At 37.0% G+C, this 17,939-nt stretch overlaps 2 protein-coding genes and 1 pseudogene across 3 annotated transcripts; 1 reads left to right on the top strand and 2 right to left on the bottom strand.

The window, feature by feature from the left end:
• Positions 1–1,146: 1,146 nt before the first annotated feature.
• LOC146929052 (replication protein A 70 kDa DNA-binding subunit C-like) lies at positions 1,147–4,961 on the bottom strand (annotated as a pseudogene). The gene is made up of 10 exons (XR_015005944.1): positions 4,195–4,961; positions 3,675–3,942; positions 3,479–3,575; positions 3,222–3,343; positions 3,040–3,124; positions 2,604–2,888; positions 2,339–2,456; positions 2,003–2,191; positions 1,773–1,907; positions 1,147–1,647 (listed from the first exon to the last, which is right to left on the bottom strand). The product of XR_015005944.1 is annotated as a replication protein A 70 kDa DNA-binding subunit C-like (transcript).
• Positions 4,962–5,582: 621 nt separating this feature from the next.
• Positions 5,583–9,506, top strand: LOC146929053 (F-box/FBD/LRR-repeat protein At1g13570-like). Its single transcript, XM_085701144.1, has 4 exons — positions 5,583–5,897; positions 7,485–8,330; positions 8,466–8,621; positions 8,935–9,506. The coding sequence occupies exons 1-4, from the start codon at positions 5,862–5,864 to the stop codon at positions 9,199–9,201; spliced, it is 1,305 nt and encodes a 434-aa protein (XP_085557270.1). The 5' UTR covers positions 5,583–5,861; the 3' UTR covers positions 9,202–9,506.
• A 6,626-nt stretch (positions 9,507–16,132) lies between these two features.
• Positions 16,133–17,605, bottom strand: LOC146929054 (uncharacterized). The gene has a single exon (XM_085707202.1). The coding sequence runs from the start codon at positions 17,603–17,605 to the stop codon at positions 16,133–16,135; it is 1,473 nt and encodes a 490-aa protein (XP_085563328.1).
• Positions 17,606–17,939: the final 334 nt, after the last annotated feature.

Below are 17,939 nucleotides of genomic sequence, written 5' to 3' on the forward strand. Positions count from 1 at the left end.
ACATCAATTCATGAAAGAAAGCGAAACCCACTGGAGAAAATCAGGACATTAGGTCACAGAGGAGAGGAAAAACAAATTATGTATAACAAAAACGCGGACGGCCGTAATACCAGCTGCATGCAAACCAAAACACAAAAAGCCGTCAGCAACCAAAATAATAACCCAGAATGAAATAAACAAAGGCAAGAAAATACACCCAAGTAACAGATTTTAGTAAAGGGAACAAACATAACACAACTCACAAAATGGAAGAAATCAAGAACATACCCGCATAGATCAAAGGAAGATGGAAGCCTCGCCGTAAATATCTCTGGAGAGAACCATCGGCAAAATTAAATAATTCTCAACTTATTTAAATATGGAAACAAACATAGTGAACCGACCCAACAGCAAATAAATGGATCAGGAACAAAGGGTAAGGCCCAATATGAAAATGAGCCCAATAAAACAACATGAAAAACTTCTTATGAAAATACCAATAATGTATATGTTTGTGAAGGAGCAATAAAAAAAAGGGTGAAAAACGCTGAGACAGTCAATTAAAATTGCATTTCGTGTGGATATGAAGAACAAAAGTTACCGAAAATATAAATTTAAATATCGTCCAGAAGAAGATAATATTAACAAAATAAAAAATGTACAAATAAAAAAGGGATGAGTAGATAACTAAAAACAATTCAGAAACATGTGGAAAATTACGGGGGAACAAAGTAGCGATTAAACTTTCTTTTTATTCTCTCCTAAAAAAATGACAATAATCTCCAATCGTCAACCACTCAGTTTCAAACAAACTATTTCGAGCCTTTGCATCAAGTTTCAAATAAGTGCGATTCAATCCATTAACCCTGATTACGCTAAAGCACCTTGAAAAAAAAATTGTGTTCAGGCATCATGAATTAAACAACAGGCTATTATTCAATCCAGGGAAAATAACAATCACGCGTACAATTTAATGATGCGATTTAAAATTCCATCAACCTAATTTGATTACAAAGCACCCAACAATGTGAGTAATATCCAAACGGTCAAACTAAAAAGAGGGTAGTGATTTATTTATGGACCTATAAGAAACAAATGGCATTGCAAAATTTAACTCAGCTAAAGAAAACTTTGGCGAAGATCATAAAGGAGACTAATACACAAAAATGATGCAAATAAAAAAAGTTATATTAGTCATAAGGTGCATAATAACATGGAATTATTCCAAATAACAGGTACATAGAGGCGACATCACGTAAAGGAGACACGCAACAACTAAGATGATAAGGCACAACATAAGAGGGAGCCAACATCTCCAACTGAAATTAAGAAAACAACAACAGGCATAGACTCAATGCTTTGTTGATGCGCTAATGCATCAGTTATTACAACAGATAACCTAGACAATTCAGCAACCAAGCCTTGCATTCAACCCTTTATAATCCTTCCATATTTCTGAGCCAGAGTCTCATCATCAGAATCAACTTCAACAAAGGCAGAGGAAAGATTTCTTTTGGCACCAGATCCACTGGACTTGAAAGCAGATTCATGTTCATCACCAGCAGCCAAGGAGGTACTCTCAGCAGAACCAGCAACATCAAAGGCAGCCACAACCTCACTCACACTTGCAAGACCATTGACATCAGTTGGGAGATCATTGGAGAATTCCTATGAATTGAAAAAATTAAATGAGCCATCAAATAGCAAAGTAACCGTGTAAACCGTAAATTGGAAGAATATTCACATCAATTTCAAAACCACATGAAAATCAAAACAAAATAAAAGGGTCCAACCTCATCAGCTATTTCAACCACACGCGTTGGAGTAGCAACAACATTACAAACAAAGTTGTCGGGCTGGGGGCCTTCTTCCACCTCAGGATCAACAGGCAAGGGCGAGGTCTCAGCCACGGGATTCTTTGACAACGGCTAAACAAAGAAAATGCCAACGGAACTTAATAATTATAATCAAAGCAATCATGAACTTAACAGATTCAAAACCATTAACATATAAAGATAAGAACCTTGGAAGGAGTAGACCCAACACCGACGGAATCAAAGGATTGAATGACAGAAGGTTCATCACAGACCCTCTTAACCCTGAATGACCCATCAAAGAAAATACTTGGACCACAATATTTCTCAACCTTAAACAACATTTTCTTGTCCTTCAGCTTGGCAAACTCAGTTGGGTAGAACCCAGCATTCTCAGCCTTTAAATAACACACAAAATTAGGCATCCAAGGTACCTAATTAGTTAACCAGAAAGTGTCCAAAGTACAGAACAAATAACACACAGGCAACTGTAAAACCAAGGTGGAAGGATAAATAAAAGGAATCCCGGCAACACATGAACATACCTTTGAGGCAGTCACAAGGGAACTGCGGGGCATGTTTAATATATTCTGGACATCACCATCAAACATTACAAACACTGCCACACTGGTTGCATCACTAACATTAACTTTAATCCTATACCTAAGGACAACGCGAATAACATGTCAGGGGTTAAACTTGGATATCATTCAGTTTATAAACATACGGTACCTATGTAGACAGCAGATCAAAGTAACATAACCAGATAGGTTAAAAATCATGGAGACAATATAATGCACATCGTAATACCTAGGCACCATCTGAAAAACGTGCTTGACACATCCCTTACAGTAATACGCTCCAGAATCAGGAGCAACGCTCCGATGGCATTTGCAAGCCGGATACCACCAATCCTCTCCATCCACAAAGCCATTAACAGTTGCATAAACAACAAACGTTCCATCCTCAGGAGTATCGTGCAACTGAGCCAGGGTCTTTCTAGGATGCATGCGTAGGAAATCCTCCTAAGCCGACACTCTTACACGTGGACCAAGCTTTGGAACAGCAGAGAGATCCATACCAACAGCAGAGACACTATAATAAATAAATAAATAAATAAATAAATAATGAATAAATAAATATAATCAATAAATAAAAATAAAAATAAAAATAAAATACAAAGAGTATGTTAAATGAATGAATACAAATGCACATAGAAGGAAAAATAATAGATCAAAGCGACAACCTCCTCCTAACTCGAGCCGCCTCCTCTATCGGAGGATTTATCAAAATCTGAGTGGTGTTCAACACATTCTGAAGGGATGCCTTATCTATCAAAGCAGAAACAAATAGTCAGAAATGATAAACATCATTCAGAATACCACCCACCAAGCAAAACAATGAAAACATAATTGGAAAAACAAATACCCTTGAAGATTTTCACTTTGGCAAACTGCACCAAAACAACAGGCATCCCATCAGCAGCCTTTCCCATGAGCTTGTTCAAAACATCAACATACTTGCCAAAGAGTGCAACCTCACACTTGCCACTGAAAGTTGAGATTGACACAAAATAAACAAATAAGAACAGCAGAAGATAAGAACACTATAAATCACGCATGAAATGAACAACCAAACACAATAACATACAAATAACCTTCACCAAATATAAAAACAACACTTACCTATCATCGGTCAGTTGAAAAACAACCATCTTGGTCACCTTCCCATCTCTAACATATTCCCTCTCATTTGATATACCAGTCATCAAACCAACAACATCTAGTCAACAGAATAACAGCCATCAACCATTTCATTTCAAAAATCAAAACACAGACACAGTGAAACCAAGAGTGAAATTCTGGAAATCCCCTTTCTTACCAACTAAATAGTCATAATCGTAGGTATGAGCACAAACATCAGCAAGCCTGGTCAGAGAAACACCATATTTAGGAATGATGGAGCTTTCGGAGACCTGAACCTTGGTTGTCATCTGGAAGATAATCTTATATGGGTGTTGTGTTGTACGGTAACAGCCAACACTTGGAGCAACAGAAAAACATGATAAATTGTAAACCTTTCCCTCACTCATTCTGGACTGGAAAACATAAAGCAACTGCTTCCTTACACTGGCATGAATCTTGGATCCCTTTACATATACAACACAACAGTATGAAAATTAGAATAAAGAAGAAAAGGGATCCATAGAATCTTAATTTTAATATCACAATTATAGAATCTTAATTTTAAAATTAGGCCATAGTTAATACTACATCGCGAGCAAAGGAAATCAATAGCCAAATCAACAAAAACAACGAAAAAAACGACGTAAGACCGATCATCAATCACACAAAGGAGTGACATGGTACAACACAGAAATTAAAGCAGCAAGATAAATTACCTTCTCATCAATGAGGACCATCTCCAGAGAGTTGGTTATATCTGGTTTCATGAAAGTTGGAACCTCCCACATCCTCAAGACGCGAACCTTGATCCTCCAACCATCCTTACCGGCAGCAATCTCAGAAACGGAATGAAAAACACTCTCCATTATGAATCAATCTCAAATGTTTGAGTGAGTTGAGCGATGTGAATGTGAAGATGAAAATGATTTTAATCACGAATTTATAGCCAAATTGAAACTAATAAATTGATTTTTTTAATCAACCAGTGTCAGTGTAAATCAGAGGAAAAGGGGCAGAAACCTGGAAAACCTGATCAATTGGAAGAAATTTCAAACCAATTGAATAAAAGGTACACCTTTAACCAGAACATCAGATAAGGGTTTACAGCCCACAACCCAGAACCCTACAAAAGCACTAAACAACAAAAAAATAGAACCAGCAGCAGCAAAAGCCTACATACCTGCAGAAAGCGGAAGTCTGACAGGAAATCAGCGCCAAAGCCGGAGAAGAACGGATCTCACTGGAAACGTATCGCACAGTAAAATTGGAGACTTCTCCATTGTAAGATTTATAGATACTACCCCTTTTGATATAAAATATTCAACAGAGGTTGTGTGTGATTACTTCCAAATAGCTGTAAAGTGTAAATATTTTTTTTTAGTTTGATAGTGTAGTTGCCGACTTGCCGCATATAGCTATAAGATTATAGCTTTGTAGGTATCACAAAAGCTAGGCAAGTGGATGTAAAAAAACAAAAGCTAGGCAAGTGGTGTATTATTAAACTGATATAATAGCATAAATAAAAAGGGAAATGTTAACTAAGTGCTCGGGGCACTGGTTAAGGAATCAAATGTAAAAAGTCTTTCATTGAAACTTGTGTTGTCAACTTATCAAAAGCTTAAAAAGTGTTATTTTTACTTTGAAATTTCCTTTTTTAGTTTTCTTAACTAGTGCCCCGGGACACCGGTTAACATGGCCCAAATAAAAAATATTAAAATTTATTCATCAATCTACAGTGGAAAGGCAACTTAAACAAATAAAAAAATTACAACAAACCGTACAAGGACAAAACCACAGTACCTAAATCAAAGGCCAGCATATGCCTAGCCCCTCAATAATGAGCAATCCAACGGTGGATATAAACACATGCATATACCCTCGGATAATACTTCAGTGACATAATGTCACGGTGACATTAAATCTGGGCCACACAAAGGTTTGTGTTGTGTGGCCCAGATGTATTGTATGAGTGACATTAAATCTGGGCCACACAAAGGTGTGTGTTGTGTGGCTCAGATTTAATGTCACGGTGACATTATGTCACCAAAGTGCCACCCATATACCCTCACATGAAACAACAAAGCTACTTCTCATGCAAAAACTCCAATAGGCACCCAAACCTAGCACCCCAAACTCAATAACCAAGCGCACATTTAAATAAGATTAAATACACACATCAGATGGGAAACAAGCAAAGCAAAAAAACTTCAAAAACGTAAATAATATATTTTATCAGCGTCTCAACAGTGGTATTTTAAGTACACTGTCGTTAAGATTATTGATAAGCCCGTTTAATCCGGATGATGGTTATATATTCTAATCATCTCATTAAACTAGAAACTCTAGCACCCTAATTTCTTTCAAGATCATTCAACTGCCTGGCATGGATCCTTTGATCATAGAACCATCATACAAGAAGGTACGGTCTATCTTGTTTATTGTATCAATGTTAATATGGCATACTTGTGTTGTGTATATTTCTACTTCCAATGATTATAATTGTTAATTTGATCATTCTTATTGTTGCTGTAAATATCGCATGAACACTGGTTGATCCGTCAATGATCAAGAACATGTACTATGTCATATTGCTGTCTTTGGTCAAGTATTATCCTATGTAGGTGTTTTCGTGTGTCATATTGCTTTCTTCCATATGTGATTGACAACTTGCTGTTGCTATGCCACCGCATTATTTCGGCATGTCTTTGCGTTATGCAAACTCGAGATTAGATTCATACTCCTCTCGCAAACTGCTGTCCGCGACAACGTCTCATTGAAGAGGAAATTAGTATTATGTTATTTTAGAACAGTTGTTTTTTATGACCCTTTTTAATTACTACCCACAACCCTGGTCAATAGTTTTCATGCAAAGTAATGCCATAATTTAATAGACAAATAAACTTTCGAATTATTGTTGGGCTCTGATAGCACTTGTTGGGCTCGACGAGCTTAACGCAAGTGTAAATTAAAAATGTTTTTTACTATCCACATGAATTACTGTTCACGTGAATCACTATTCACGAAATTACTATTCCGTAAGTAGTACTAGTACTGCAGCGGTAGCAATAAAATGGAACACCAATATTTAACGTGGAAAACCCTCTAATACCGCGGGAAAAACCACGGGACAAACTCCGAAAAATATTCTACTATATTAAAGAATATTACAATATTCTCAAAATATTCCATTATATTAAAGAATATTACAATATTCTCTCCACTCTCTTACACACACAAGAGATACAATATAGTGTTTCCTGTGATACCCACTCCTATTCTAATGTTATTATTTTATAACACCTAGGAGTTATAGAGATGATACCCACCTGGTGTATTTTTCTTACACTCTTTGGATTTACTCAAAACTCTATTTTTCCTCACACACACTTCTACCCACAACACACAGCAGAAGCTTCTATTTTTCCTTTTAGCTTCTGCTGTTCACTCTGTGTTGCTTGTATTTTCCTTCACTTCAATTGCCTCTATTTATAGAGGAAGAAGCACTGAAAAACAACAAAGTTCCTACCACAATTTTTCAACAGCACCGAATAATAATGCACCGAAAGATAGAGCTTTTGACAATTGCACAATTGTTCACGTGAAAGGCACCGAAAGCACAATTGAAGCAATAATTTTGGCTGGACACTATACCTTTCTTTGGCTGGATGTGATGGTGGGCCAACAATTATACTCCGTCTGGTCACATTTATAAGCAAAAAAGTACTTTTTAGATTCATTCAATACTTAATGTATTTGGTCAATATATAGACCAAATACATTATGTATTCAATGAACCTAAAAAGTACATTTTTGCTTATAAATGTGACCGGAGGGAGTATCATTTTGTAATTTTGTTTTGAAGAAGTATATTATTTTGTAATTTGAATTCAGAGGAGTAAATAATTGTGTTGTTTTTGTTTAATGAAGTTACATTAGCTTGTTTATTTACAGTAACCTAATTTGTTTTCTGAATATTGGATTTTTTTTTCTGACTATATCTATGAAGAGAAGAGAACAATCCCAGTCTCCTTGCGTATCAGACGAGGAGCCCGACAGAGTTAGTAGTTTACCAGGTCTTATAATAGACCACATTCTCTCATTTTTGCCAATTAAGGAAGCAGCCAGAACAAGTATTTTATCTACCAACTGGAGGTACAAATGGACCACACTTCCAAATCTTGTGTTTGATAATGAATGTCTCTCCGAAACTTCTAATGACCTTTTAGTTATCAAGAGCAAGCTTTCAAGAATTATTGATCATGTACTTATTCTCCATTCTGCACCAATCAAAAAGTTCAAGCTCTCTCGGGATCACATTGATGTCACTGATATTGATCGATGGACTCTTTATCTAACCAGATGGCAGGTTAAAGAGTTTGTGTTAGAAATCTGGAAAAATCCAGACCAACGCTATAAAATACCTACATGGTTATTTTCTTGTCAAAGTTTGCATCATTTAGAATTATTAGAATGCTGGCTTATACCACCATCAACATTTCAAGGCTTCAAGAACTTAAAGAGTCTTGATCTGCAATATGTTACATTGACTAAAGATGTTGTTGAAAACTTGATATCCAGCTGCCTTTTGCTTGAACGATTGACATTGACCAACTTCGATGGTTTCAACAATCTAAATATTCATGCACCAAATCTTCAATTTTTGAACATTGAGGGAGAATTTGAGGATATTAGCTTTAAGAACACTTCTCAATTAGCTGATGTATTCATTAATCTGTCTGAGAACTTCGAAAGCAAACAAGGTAGATTGCATGAACGCTCTAGCAATTTGGTCGAATTTTTTATTCATCTACCTCATATACGCAGCCTGGAGATTAAAAACTATTTTTTGAAGGTATAATGCTCATCTGATTCGAAACTGTTTTTCCCTACAAATTTAAAATGCACCACAATCACATGTATGAAACTTGAGTTCTGTAAGTATTAAAAACAATATATCCATTCACTTTCTGTCTTGTTTCTGCTCCAGTATTTGGCTTTAGGGGTTGTGCCAGTAGAGCTTCCTACCCCGTGCATTGATCTAAGTTATATTTTCATATGCATAAACTTCAATGATTCAAAGGAGATTTCAGCTGCTCTTTGTCTGTTAAGAAGCTCACCTAATCTACGAGAATTGGAAATGGTGGTGAGTACTCATATAAACTTGATTTGTGGTTCCACATACTGTTTTTGTTATTTATATATAATTGTAACTTCCTTCTTCTATTTTTATTTTCCATTTTTCTTTTCAAAGTGCCTCAACCCACTTGAATTTCAATCAATAATATAATTGTGTTGGAAAGAGAGTATTAGAGATTGTGTTGTTTGGACTCGTTGAGTTATTAAATTCTGTAGAACTAGATTTTCGAAGTTGTTTTGCTTTTGAGTATTTGTCTAGTAAGTTCTGGATCTAGTCTTTTGAGTTTCTAAGATTACTTGTGTGTTACGATTGAATGTAGGTACGATCTGAGGAGCAACAACCTGTTCCGTTGACAAACCATGCCTATTTGGATCGGCCAGTCATGCAAGTGAAGCATGTGAGAATAGATGGCATCTCTGGTATCAAACCTGAGTTAGACTTCATCAGCTTTCTACTTCTACATTCTCCAGTGCTAGAAAAGATGACTGTGAAACCTGCTTTAAACGTCGGACCGGAGTTGATGAAAGAACTATTGCGGATGAGGAGAGCATCACGAGCTGAAGTTATTTACCTAGACCGTAAGTAATGATTTTTACCAAACTCTTGATGGAAAACTGCACCATTAGTGCCCCCTACGTGTGTGGTAGGGAGCTGCTTCCCTGTCTTGAAAGTGTTTCTTTATATTGTCCTTGCATAAAAAATATGATTTGTGATCTTAAGATCTAGCACAATCGGTAATACCGACATTGTTAGGGTAGATATCTTCCGTGGTGTCTCGGTTTGAACTTGAAATCTTCTACACTGTGTGCGTATAAGTGTTTATAGTAGTGTTGTCACTTTGTCTGCAAACCCAAAAAACATGATTTTTAAATTATGATTTCCCATTTTCCATGTGATTTGCATTGACACTTAGAGTTGATATCAAATCGAGTAGAGTCAAGTTTATGAAATATAAAGAGTGCATCATTTGTTAATATATATCAAGGATTACTTACACATGAATTAGTGATGGCAATTGGACTCAGACCCAATGGCGATCCGCATTAATACCCATAATAGGTAGGGTAAAACCCCGCTTTTATGGGCCTGGACTTGGTTTTAAGTAATTATCCGTAAATTTAAATGGGTATGGGTGTGGATAAGGGCACTATATTGCACAGCCCCGCAACCCGCTTATACTTATTTATATAATATGATAAATAATTTATTTATTTTGTGTACAATTAATTAGTTAATTTAGCTATTTAAGCATAAATCTAAACCTAAAATCTGCTTAATACAGTAACCGCTCCCTCCTGCTAGTTTTTAAGGATATTTTGGATTATTTTTTTTTTTTGCTAAATACTACGATTCATATTTGTCGCGTCATTTTTCGGAGATCAAGGCTATTTGATTAGCTTATTGACTCACTAATTTATTTCACGACTGAACATTTAATTTTTTTGAGAAAAGGGGAAAAAAGTTCAAACACCCCACATTTTGAAAAGATTTAGGTTCGGGGGTTAGTTACACAAAGGGAAGGTGTTAGCACCCTTTATGTCCGTAGTACTCTACGGGAACCTCTTGGTTTTATCTAAATAATGTGCTATAACTTGCTTGTTTTTGAAGAAAAGGATTTTTGAAATGATAAAAGAAAAGGAGGACCTAATTATCTACATTTTATTGATTTGGAAGAACAAAGTCCTCTGCCTACGTACCCGTGAGGGATCAAAATCACGTAGTTCGTGGTAAAAATTGACGTTTGATTGGTGGAGTGTTTTTTAATGTTTTGAAAAAAGTTTTAAAATGGAAAAGCCAAATGGCAAAATGAATTTGTTTGTATTTTTTATATTAAAGAAAAATGACTTGAAATATGATTAAATTGATTGAAGTTTGATTAAGGAAAGAAAATAAAAAAGACGTCACTTGATTTAAGATCAAGGTTTATTTAAAAAATATTTTCGTGTTTTGTTTTTGTTGTTTTTGAATAATGATTAAACTAAAATTGAAACTAACGGAGCAAGAAAATAAAAGCGTAGGTATCTTGTAGTGACGTTGGATCACTACAAGACCTTTAACCTAGACTAGGAGCATAAGAATAAAGCATACACACACGCACGCACACATGCACCTACAACTATTACATTAAGCCTATTTACATTCTAAGGTCTGCAATAAAATAAATAAATTACATAACGCCTAATTACATTCTAAAGTCTGCGGGAAAAATAAACATGCATGAATTATGAATTATTTACATCAAGCCTATATATACATTCTAAGTCCATGTAATAAAACAAACGACGAAAAGTTAAATATGCATGAGAATAGACCTAAACTAAAAAGAAAATGCATGAATGATTTTACATCAACCTAATACATTCTAAATATTGGGAAATCAATAACGATAATTCAAATGCTAATGAGATGTAACGAATGAAAATAAAATAACCTAAAATGCGACGAAATTAAAATGCAATAATGAAAAATGCGCGAAAGAATTAAACAAAATAGAGGAATGAATGCAGGGGAGGGGTGTTGACAATAATAAGAGGGGTGCAGAGAATAAAAAAAGGCAAGATTGGTCCCTAAGAGGTGACAGGGACGCTGGGCTTACAGAGATTGGAAATGGGCCTGTGCTGATTGATTCTGAGCCATTCGATCTGAAATCGAAGGTCATGAAGGCGAGGGTGCATGGTAGAACATACACCCACACGCACACGATTACATAAGATATACATATAGAGAGTAGGCTTCAGGAAACTCACATTTTTCACATCAATTCTCTCTCTTCACTCTTCTATCTCTCCTAAAACTCTCGTCTCTCACTCTTGATTTTCTTCTTTTTTCATATATTTTTTTCTTTACGATTCTTGCTCCTATCTTTTCTACTTCTTCTTTTTTTGATTCTTCTTTTATTTCTTTTCTCAATTTTTTTAAAGCAAAGAAACCCAACCGAAAAAACAAATAAATAGAAACAAATGAATCAAAGGAGTGTTACCGTTTTTGTTACGGTTTGGATTGATTCCGACGGTTGTGCTTGGCCTTGGATCGGTCTCGTTAGATTAACGTCGGTTGATTGAGATGTGATGTACGTGCGTGATCCGGGCGCGATTGTGTTGTACGGCCTGTGAGCTGAGTTCGATGGTGGTTGGGATGTTGTTGCCGGTGATGAGTTCAGTTTCGGATTTTGGTTCGATTTGATGATTGAGGGTCTGGATTTGTGGGAATTGTCGATAGTTTAAGTGATGTTTGGAGTTTGGTTGTGTTATTGATGTTGCAGGTTACTGATTGATTGAAAATTGGGTTTTGTGCGTGTTGGTCGTGATGAAAACAAATCGTGAGATTGTGTGTTTGCTACTGGTTTTTTTGTTGTTTTGCAGGTTCTGAGTTTGAAGATTTGGCCGTGAATTGTTTGTAGGTTTTGTGTTGTCAATCGGCCCCCCTTGTGAATTGTTTCAATGTTCCTTTTATAGCATCAGGACTTAGGTTAGGGTCTGTTGAAGAAGAGCAGAAAAATCTGTTGGTTGAGGAGGGGAATATGCATCTGTTCCTGGAAATTTGCTTGCAATTGAAAGCTGGCTCTTTTGGATTGGAATGAATTAGAGTGGAGCGTGATTCTCTTGCTGAACTTTGCTGTGACAACTGTGTTTTAGATTTGGACTGGTATTGCCTTATTTGAGGCGTGAAAGACTCTTTTTTTTGGATTTTAACAAATGAATAATAAATAAAAGTAAAACTAGTAAAAAATGAAAATAAAAGGGATAATTATACAAGACCTCGACAACTGGACCTTTGGACATTAACAATAACAAAATAATAATAAAAGGAAAATAAGATAAAGATTAAAAAGAATTAACAAATTAAAATTAAGAATAAAAAGATTTTAAAAATGAATTTATAATTAATTAGAAACTTAATAAAAGATGGAAATTTAAACTAAAGTTAAAAACAAAGAGAGAAGAATGCCCGACTCGGAACCAAAATGAGGTATTTTAAAATACCTCTCTGTCGAAATTTTCTCCCAAAAGTCAGAGACTTAATCATGGTCACGCGACGCGTGTCAGTGGGACCTTAGGTCAAAAATTGGGGTATGACAGATGCCCCTATTTAAGTTTCTTCGTCTGGAGATTTGAAGGTGGAATCTTTAATTCGATCGGAGCGAAGAGACTTAAATACAAAGTACACCAATTTTGGACCTAAGATGCTATGAATGCTCGTGAAATGCTTGTATGAATGTAGGACGACAAAGTTGACTTGACTAAGACGAGAAACAACGACGGGATACCCAAATTCGTTGAAGAATGGGATCCGACTCCGCTAGGGGGAATGTAGTTTCACTGGGGAAAGATTGTCTACTTGAACAGCTATGTTGGGGATGACACTTTTGAAATTGAAATCGACTAATGACATCACTAGAACAGCTAACGCTGGGGATGACACTTTTGAAATTGAAATCGACTAATGACATCACTGGAACAGCTAACGCTGGGGATGACACTTTTTGAAATTGAAATTCAAATTGATTAGTGACATCACTGGAACAGCTAACGCTGGGGATGACACTTTTTATATGACAAGAATTTTGCAAGCTATTCGCTTGACACATAGGTAACATAAGAGGCTTGCAAGCTATTCGCTTGACACACATGATGACAAAGGAGGGTTGCAAGCTATTCGCTTGACACACAGGTAACAGATGATGTTTGCAAGCTATTCGCTTGACACATAGGTAACAAAAGATGTTTGCAAGCTATTCGCTTGACGCATAGGTAACAAAAAATGTTTGCAAGCTATTCGCTTGACTCCAGGTAACAAAAGATGTTTGCAAGCTATTCGCTTGACACACATGTAACAAAATATGTTTGCAAGCTATTCGCTTGACACATAGATAACAAAAGAGGTTTACAAGCTATTCGCTTGACATCATGATAACAGTAAAGGTTTGCAAGCTATTCGCTTGACACCAAGATAACAAAAGATGGTTTGCAAGCTATTCGCTTGACACAGAGGTAACAAAGGATCTTTGCAAGCTATTCACTTGACACAGAGGTAAAAAAGATATTTGCAAGCTATTCGCTTGACTCAATAATGAGTGAAGATCGAACTGAAAGGATACAAATAATGAGTGAAGATCGAACTGAAAGGATACAACCAAAAAAGGATTATGGGTGACTGATGCAACCGTGTATGAATGATATGGTGTATATATTGTGTATGCATGAATGTATGAATATTTGAAAGTATTAATGTTTGAATGTATGATTGTGTAAATGGATGTATATATGAATGTATGAATAGGTGAAAGTATTAATGTATGAATGTATGAATACGTGAATGTATTAATGTATGAATGTATGTTGTATGAATGTAACTTGTATGGATGTATGTACAACTACGTATGACTGTATAAACTGTACGTGATAGGTGACTCGATGAAACAAGACAAGACCGGTAAGATGAGAGGTGGACTGACATCGCAGTACAAACACTCGGCAAACTTCCTTGGAGATGATACTATTGTGAATAAATTGAGCCGTTGATGGGGTGGAGCTCGACATAAGGTAGCAAATGATGCCTCCTGGGGAGAGAGCCCATTCTTGATCAAAAGTCTGGAAGAAGTCGTCATTTGTAAATCAGCGCGGAGTGCTTTTCCCCTGGCATGCTTCAACAGTCATGTTTTTTTTGTTTTTTTTTTCTTTTGAAAATCCCTAACTTTTGCCTGGACCGCCCTTTCGGGTTTTCAGTCCACCGGGAATATATTCCATTTTTATGCCCCTAATTTTTGCCTGGACCGCCCTTTCGGGTTTTCAGTCCACCGGGACGCTCTCTATTGCCTAAGCCGCCTTTTCAGGTTTTCAACTTAGCGAGCTTTCATTTTTGTATTATTTTTTTTGTATTTTTGGACTGTGACAGCATCTTGCCCAAAACAGAGGCCCCCTCCACATTTCTTAGACATGTTTCTCTTCCGGAATGTAACCGTTCTCAAGGCGGATGTTGACGTACACTTCAACTACTCACGAGTTCAAAAAAAGTCATGTGTTTGTTGTTCACACTTTTCAAACGATGTAAAAAAAAGTTTTGTATTTTGCTTTAAGTGTTGCCATCAAAAATAGAAGAAATTTTGCAAGTAGAATGAATGAGAATTCCAAATAAATGGCACAGGCTCAAATTTGATGAATTGAGTGGTGGCCTACCAATGGCGTGGCCCCACGGATCTTTGAAAAATTTGGAAAATGGTAAATATATGGGAAGGTACATTGAACACAATAACCGTTACACTCCCTGGCAACTTTGAATGCCCCTGTTCGAAGTCTTTGATGTGCAGATGCTTCGAATCGGAGGTTCTTTTGACGACTGGATGCCCCAAGAGGATTGTGCTGGCCGATGCAGTTACCTGTCATGATCCTTAACTTTTGCATAGATCGCCCTTTTGGGTTTCAATCTATCAGGATAATCATTTTTGTTCATGTCTCTAATTTTTGCCTGGACCGCCCTGTCGGGTTTTCAGTCCACCGAGACGCTCCTTTTTGCCTAAGCCGCTTTTTAAGATTTGCGACTTACCGAGCTTTTATTTTTGACAGAGTATTTCTTGACTGCACCAGCGTTCATAGGACGTGTGAGTTTGTTGCCGTCCATAATTGTAAAAGTCATTGCACATGGGCCTTCATAACTAGGCATCCACTTGCCCCTGGAGTCTGGTTGGAAAGTAGTACAAAGTTCCCTTCTTGAAATTCATGGGGACGAACCTTTTTGTTAGAAGCTTGTTTCAAACCTCTTTTGATATATTCGTACAAGGTCGTCATGCGTTTAAATTCGATCAAGCTTGGACTTTATCAGAACTCCTATTGACGAGACTTCGATCTTCACGGGAAGCACGACCTCCATGTTGCATCTTGGGGAAGGAGGGGGGTTTGCCCCTGTTAAAATGTGTACTGAAGTACGATATCTGAGCAAAGCGAATGGTAGCACCCCGAGCCAATCTTTGTAATCGAATGTCATCTTCTGGACAACCTCTTTGATATTTTGTTTACAGCTTCAATGGCTAAGATGCCCTAGTATGTGAGAGATCTTGTCGGGAATCTCTTCATTCTCCTTCTTCAGCTTCGGACAAAGGGAACTCACGGTTGGAAGAGAGTACATGGTTAATGTGTTCAACGAGTTTTTTAATGCATGATTTGATTATTGATATAAACATTATGATTATGCAGATACGTGGAAATGATTAAAGGGAATTTTTTTTTGGTTTTTTTGTATTACCATTTTTCCAGAAGAAAAAAAAAAGCACAAAATAAAAACAAAGTCGGGATCAAAGCGACTTTTTTAATGATGAAAATACATAAAGCAAAAAAAACTCTAAACAAGTTCACTTCCGTCTCGAGTGGGGACGAAAGGATTTTTTTTTTTTTGAAAAACATAAAGCAACAAACAAACATATTAATTGAACAGATGAGTAATAGAAATAAACATCAGCAAAGACCCGATTGCAGATTAAACATTTCATGTGTCAACCTTAGATACCAAGATCCGATAGCGGATTAACTTTCGCATTCAAATTCAAACTCTTCGAAAGGTATAAGGTTCTTTCGGATCAACTTCTGAACTATCTTCTGCAACGCAAAACAGTGCTCGATATCATGACCTGGTGCCCCTTGATGGAAAGCACAAAAGAGATCCGGCCTGTACCGGGATGTCAATTTTGCTGGCACTGGAGGAGGTGCCTTAGTGTAGACCAAATTCTTTTCGAGTAATTTTGGAAACAACTCTGCATACTTCATGGGAATCGGATCAATCTGTTTCCTTGAAGCCTGTTGTCGAGGCTGTTGTTGACATTGTTGGAATTGGGGTTGATAACCCAGATTTTGAACAGCATTTATGAAAGGCATATCAACGGCAGCAGGGTGATAAGCCAGATACTGTTGTTGAGGCTGACTTTCCACCACATTCATTTCTTGGTCTTCCTCCTCTGAACGGTCAGCAGGAACACCTTCTTTGACCAGACGTCCCTCTCGGACCCCTTCTTCAAGGCGCATTCCTATAATCATCATCTTTGCGAAGTTGTTGGGAGCACTTCCAACCATTTTCTCATAATAAAACTGATCTAGAGTCCTCAAGAAAATCTTGGTCAATTCTTCCTCTTCCAGAGGTGGACAGACTTGATCGGCAAAATCTCTCCATCGCTGGGCATATGCTTTGAAAGATTCATTATCATTCTGGGTCATGGCTTGCAGATCGTCTCTGTCTGGGGCCAAGTACAAGTTGTAGTTGTATCGTCGGACGAAGGCATCGCCCAAATCAATGAAAGTTTTGACATCAGCACGACTTAGGCCCGTGTACCATTTCAAAGCGGCACCAGTCAAACTATCTTGAAAGCAGTAGATAAGAAGCTCATCATTGCCGACTTGAGGGGACATCTTTCTGGCATACATTGTCAAATGGTCTTTAGGGCAAGTATTCCCTTTGTACTTCTCAAAATCAGGAACCTTGAATTTGGGTGGTATCATGACATTTGGTACCAAGCAGAGATCATAAGCACTCTCCCCAAACATTTCTTCCCCACGGAGAGCTTTCAATTTCAACCGTAATGCATCAAACTTCTCTCTCAGTTCTTCTACCTGGTTATATGAAACCACACTTCCTGGTTGATAGATGGGTTTATGAACCAAAGGAGCTGAGTAGGTCATAGCAGCTTGAGGGAGCAAAGGGCCTGATTGTTGCACAAAAGGAGTTTGAACCTTAGAAACAACGGGACAGAGTATTTCACTAGCACTTAAAGGTGTACTCCAGAGATATCCTTCCAGCATAGCATGTTGAGGAGTACAAGCAAACACTGTTGAAATCGGGGTAGTGGAAGCAACCGTCTGAGCTTGAGTACTGACAATAGGAAGAGATACTGGCCGACTCTGTGCAACCGTCATCAAAGATACTAAGTTCTTCAAAATCTCATTTTCGGCCCGGAGGGTTGTCACCTCTTCACGAAGCTTGTGGTTCTCTTGTTTAAGATGATCCATTCTGATTTGCTCGAGTGTTGTAGATGCGAGTAGACTGATGAATTGACCTTGTGTAGACAGGAACAAAGTATGAGACACGGACTTTAGAAACTATGAATGCAAAATGATGCGTGATATGTTTATGAAAAAAATATTTTTGTCAAGGGCTTTATCAAAGTTAATTGTAAACATTGTAGATGAACATGGTTTTGTTTGAACAATGTAAAGAAATTGAAAATGGTTCCGAAATCAAGGAAAAAGTTCTTAACAAAAGCAAAAGCTTAGTTAAGATTTTTGAGGTTGTATTCCTTTGTGTACCTTCTTGCAAGGTAAATATCTTTGATGTTTACAAAAA

Source organism: Medicago sativa, chromosome 4 (assembly GCF_051527215.1).
Source record: "Medicago sativa cultivar Bolivia chromosome 4, Bolivia_mono, whole genome shotgun sequence".
In the NCBI taxonomy this organism is placed as follows: Eukaryota; Viridiplantae; Streptophyta; class Magnoliopsida; order Fabales; family Fabaceae; genus Medicago; species Medicago sativa.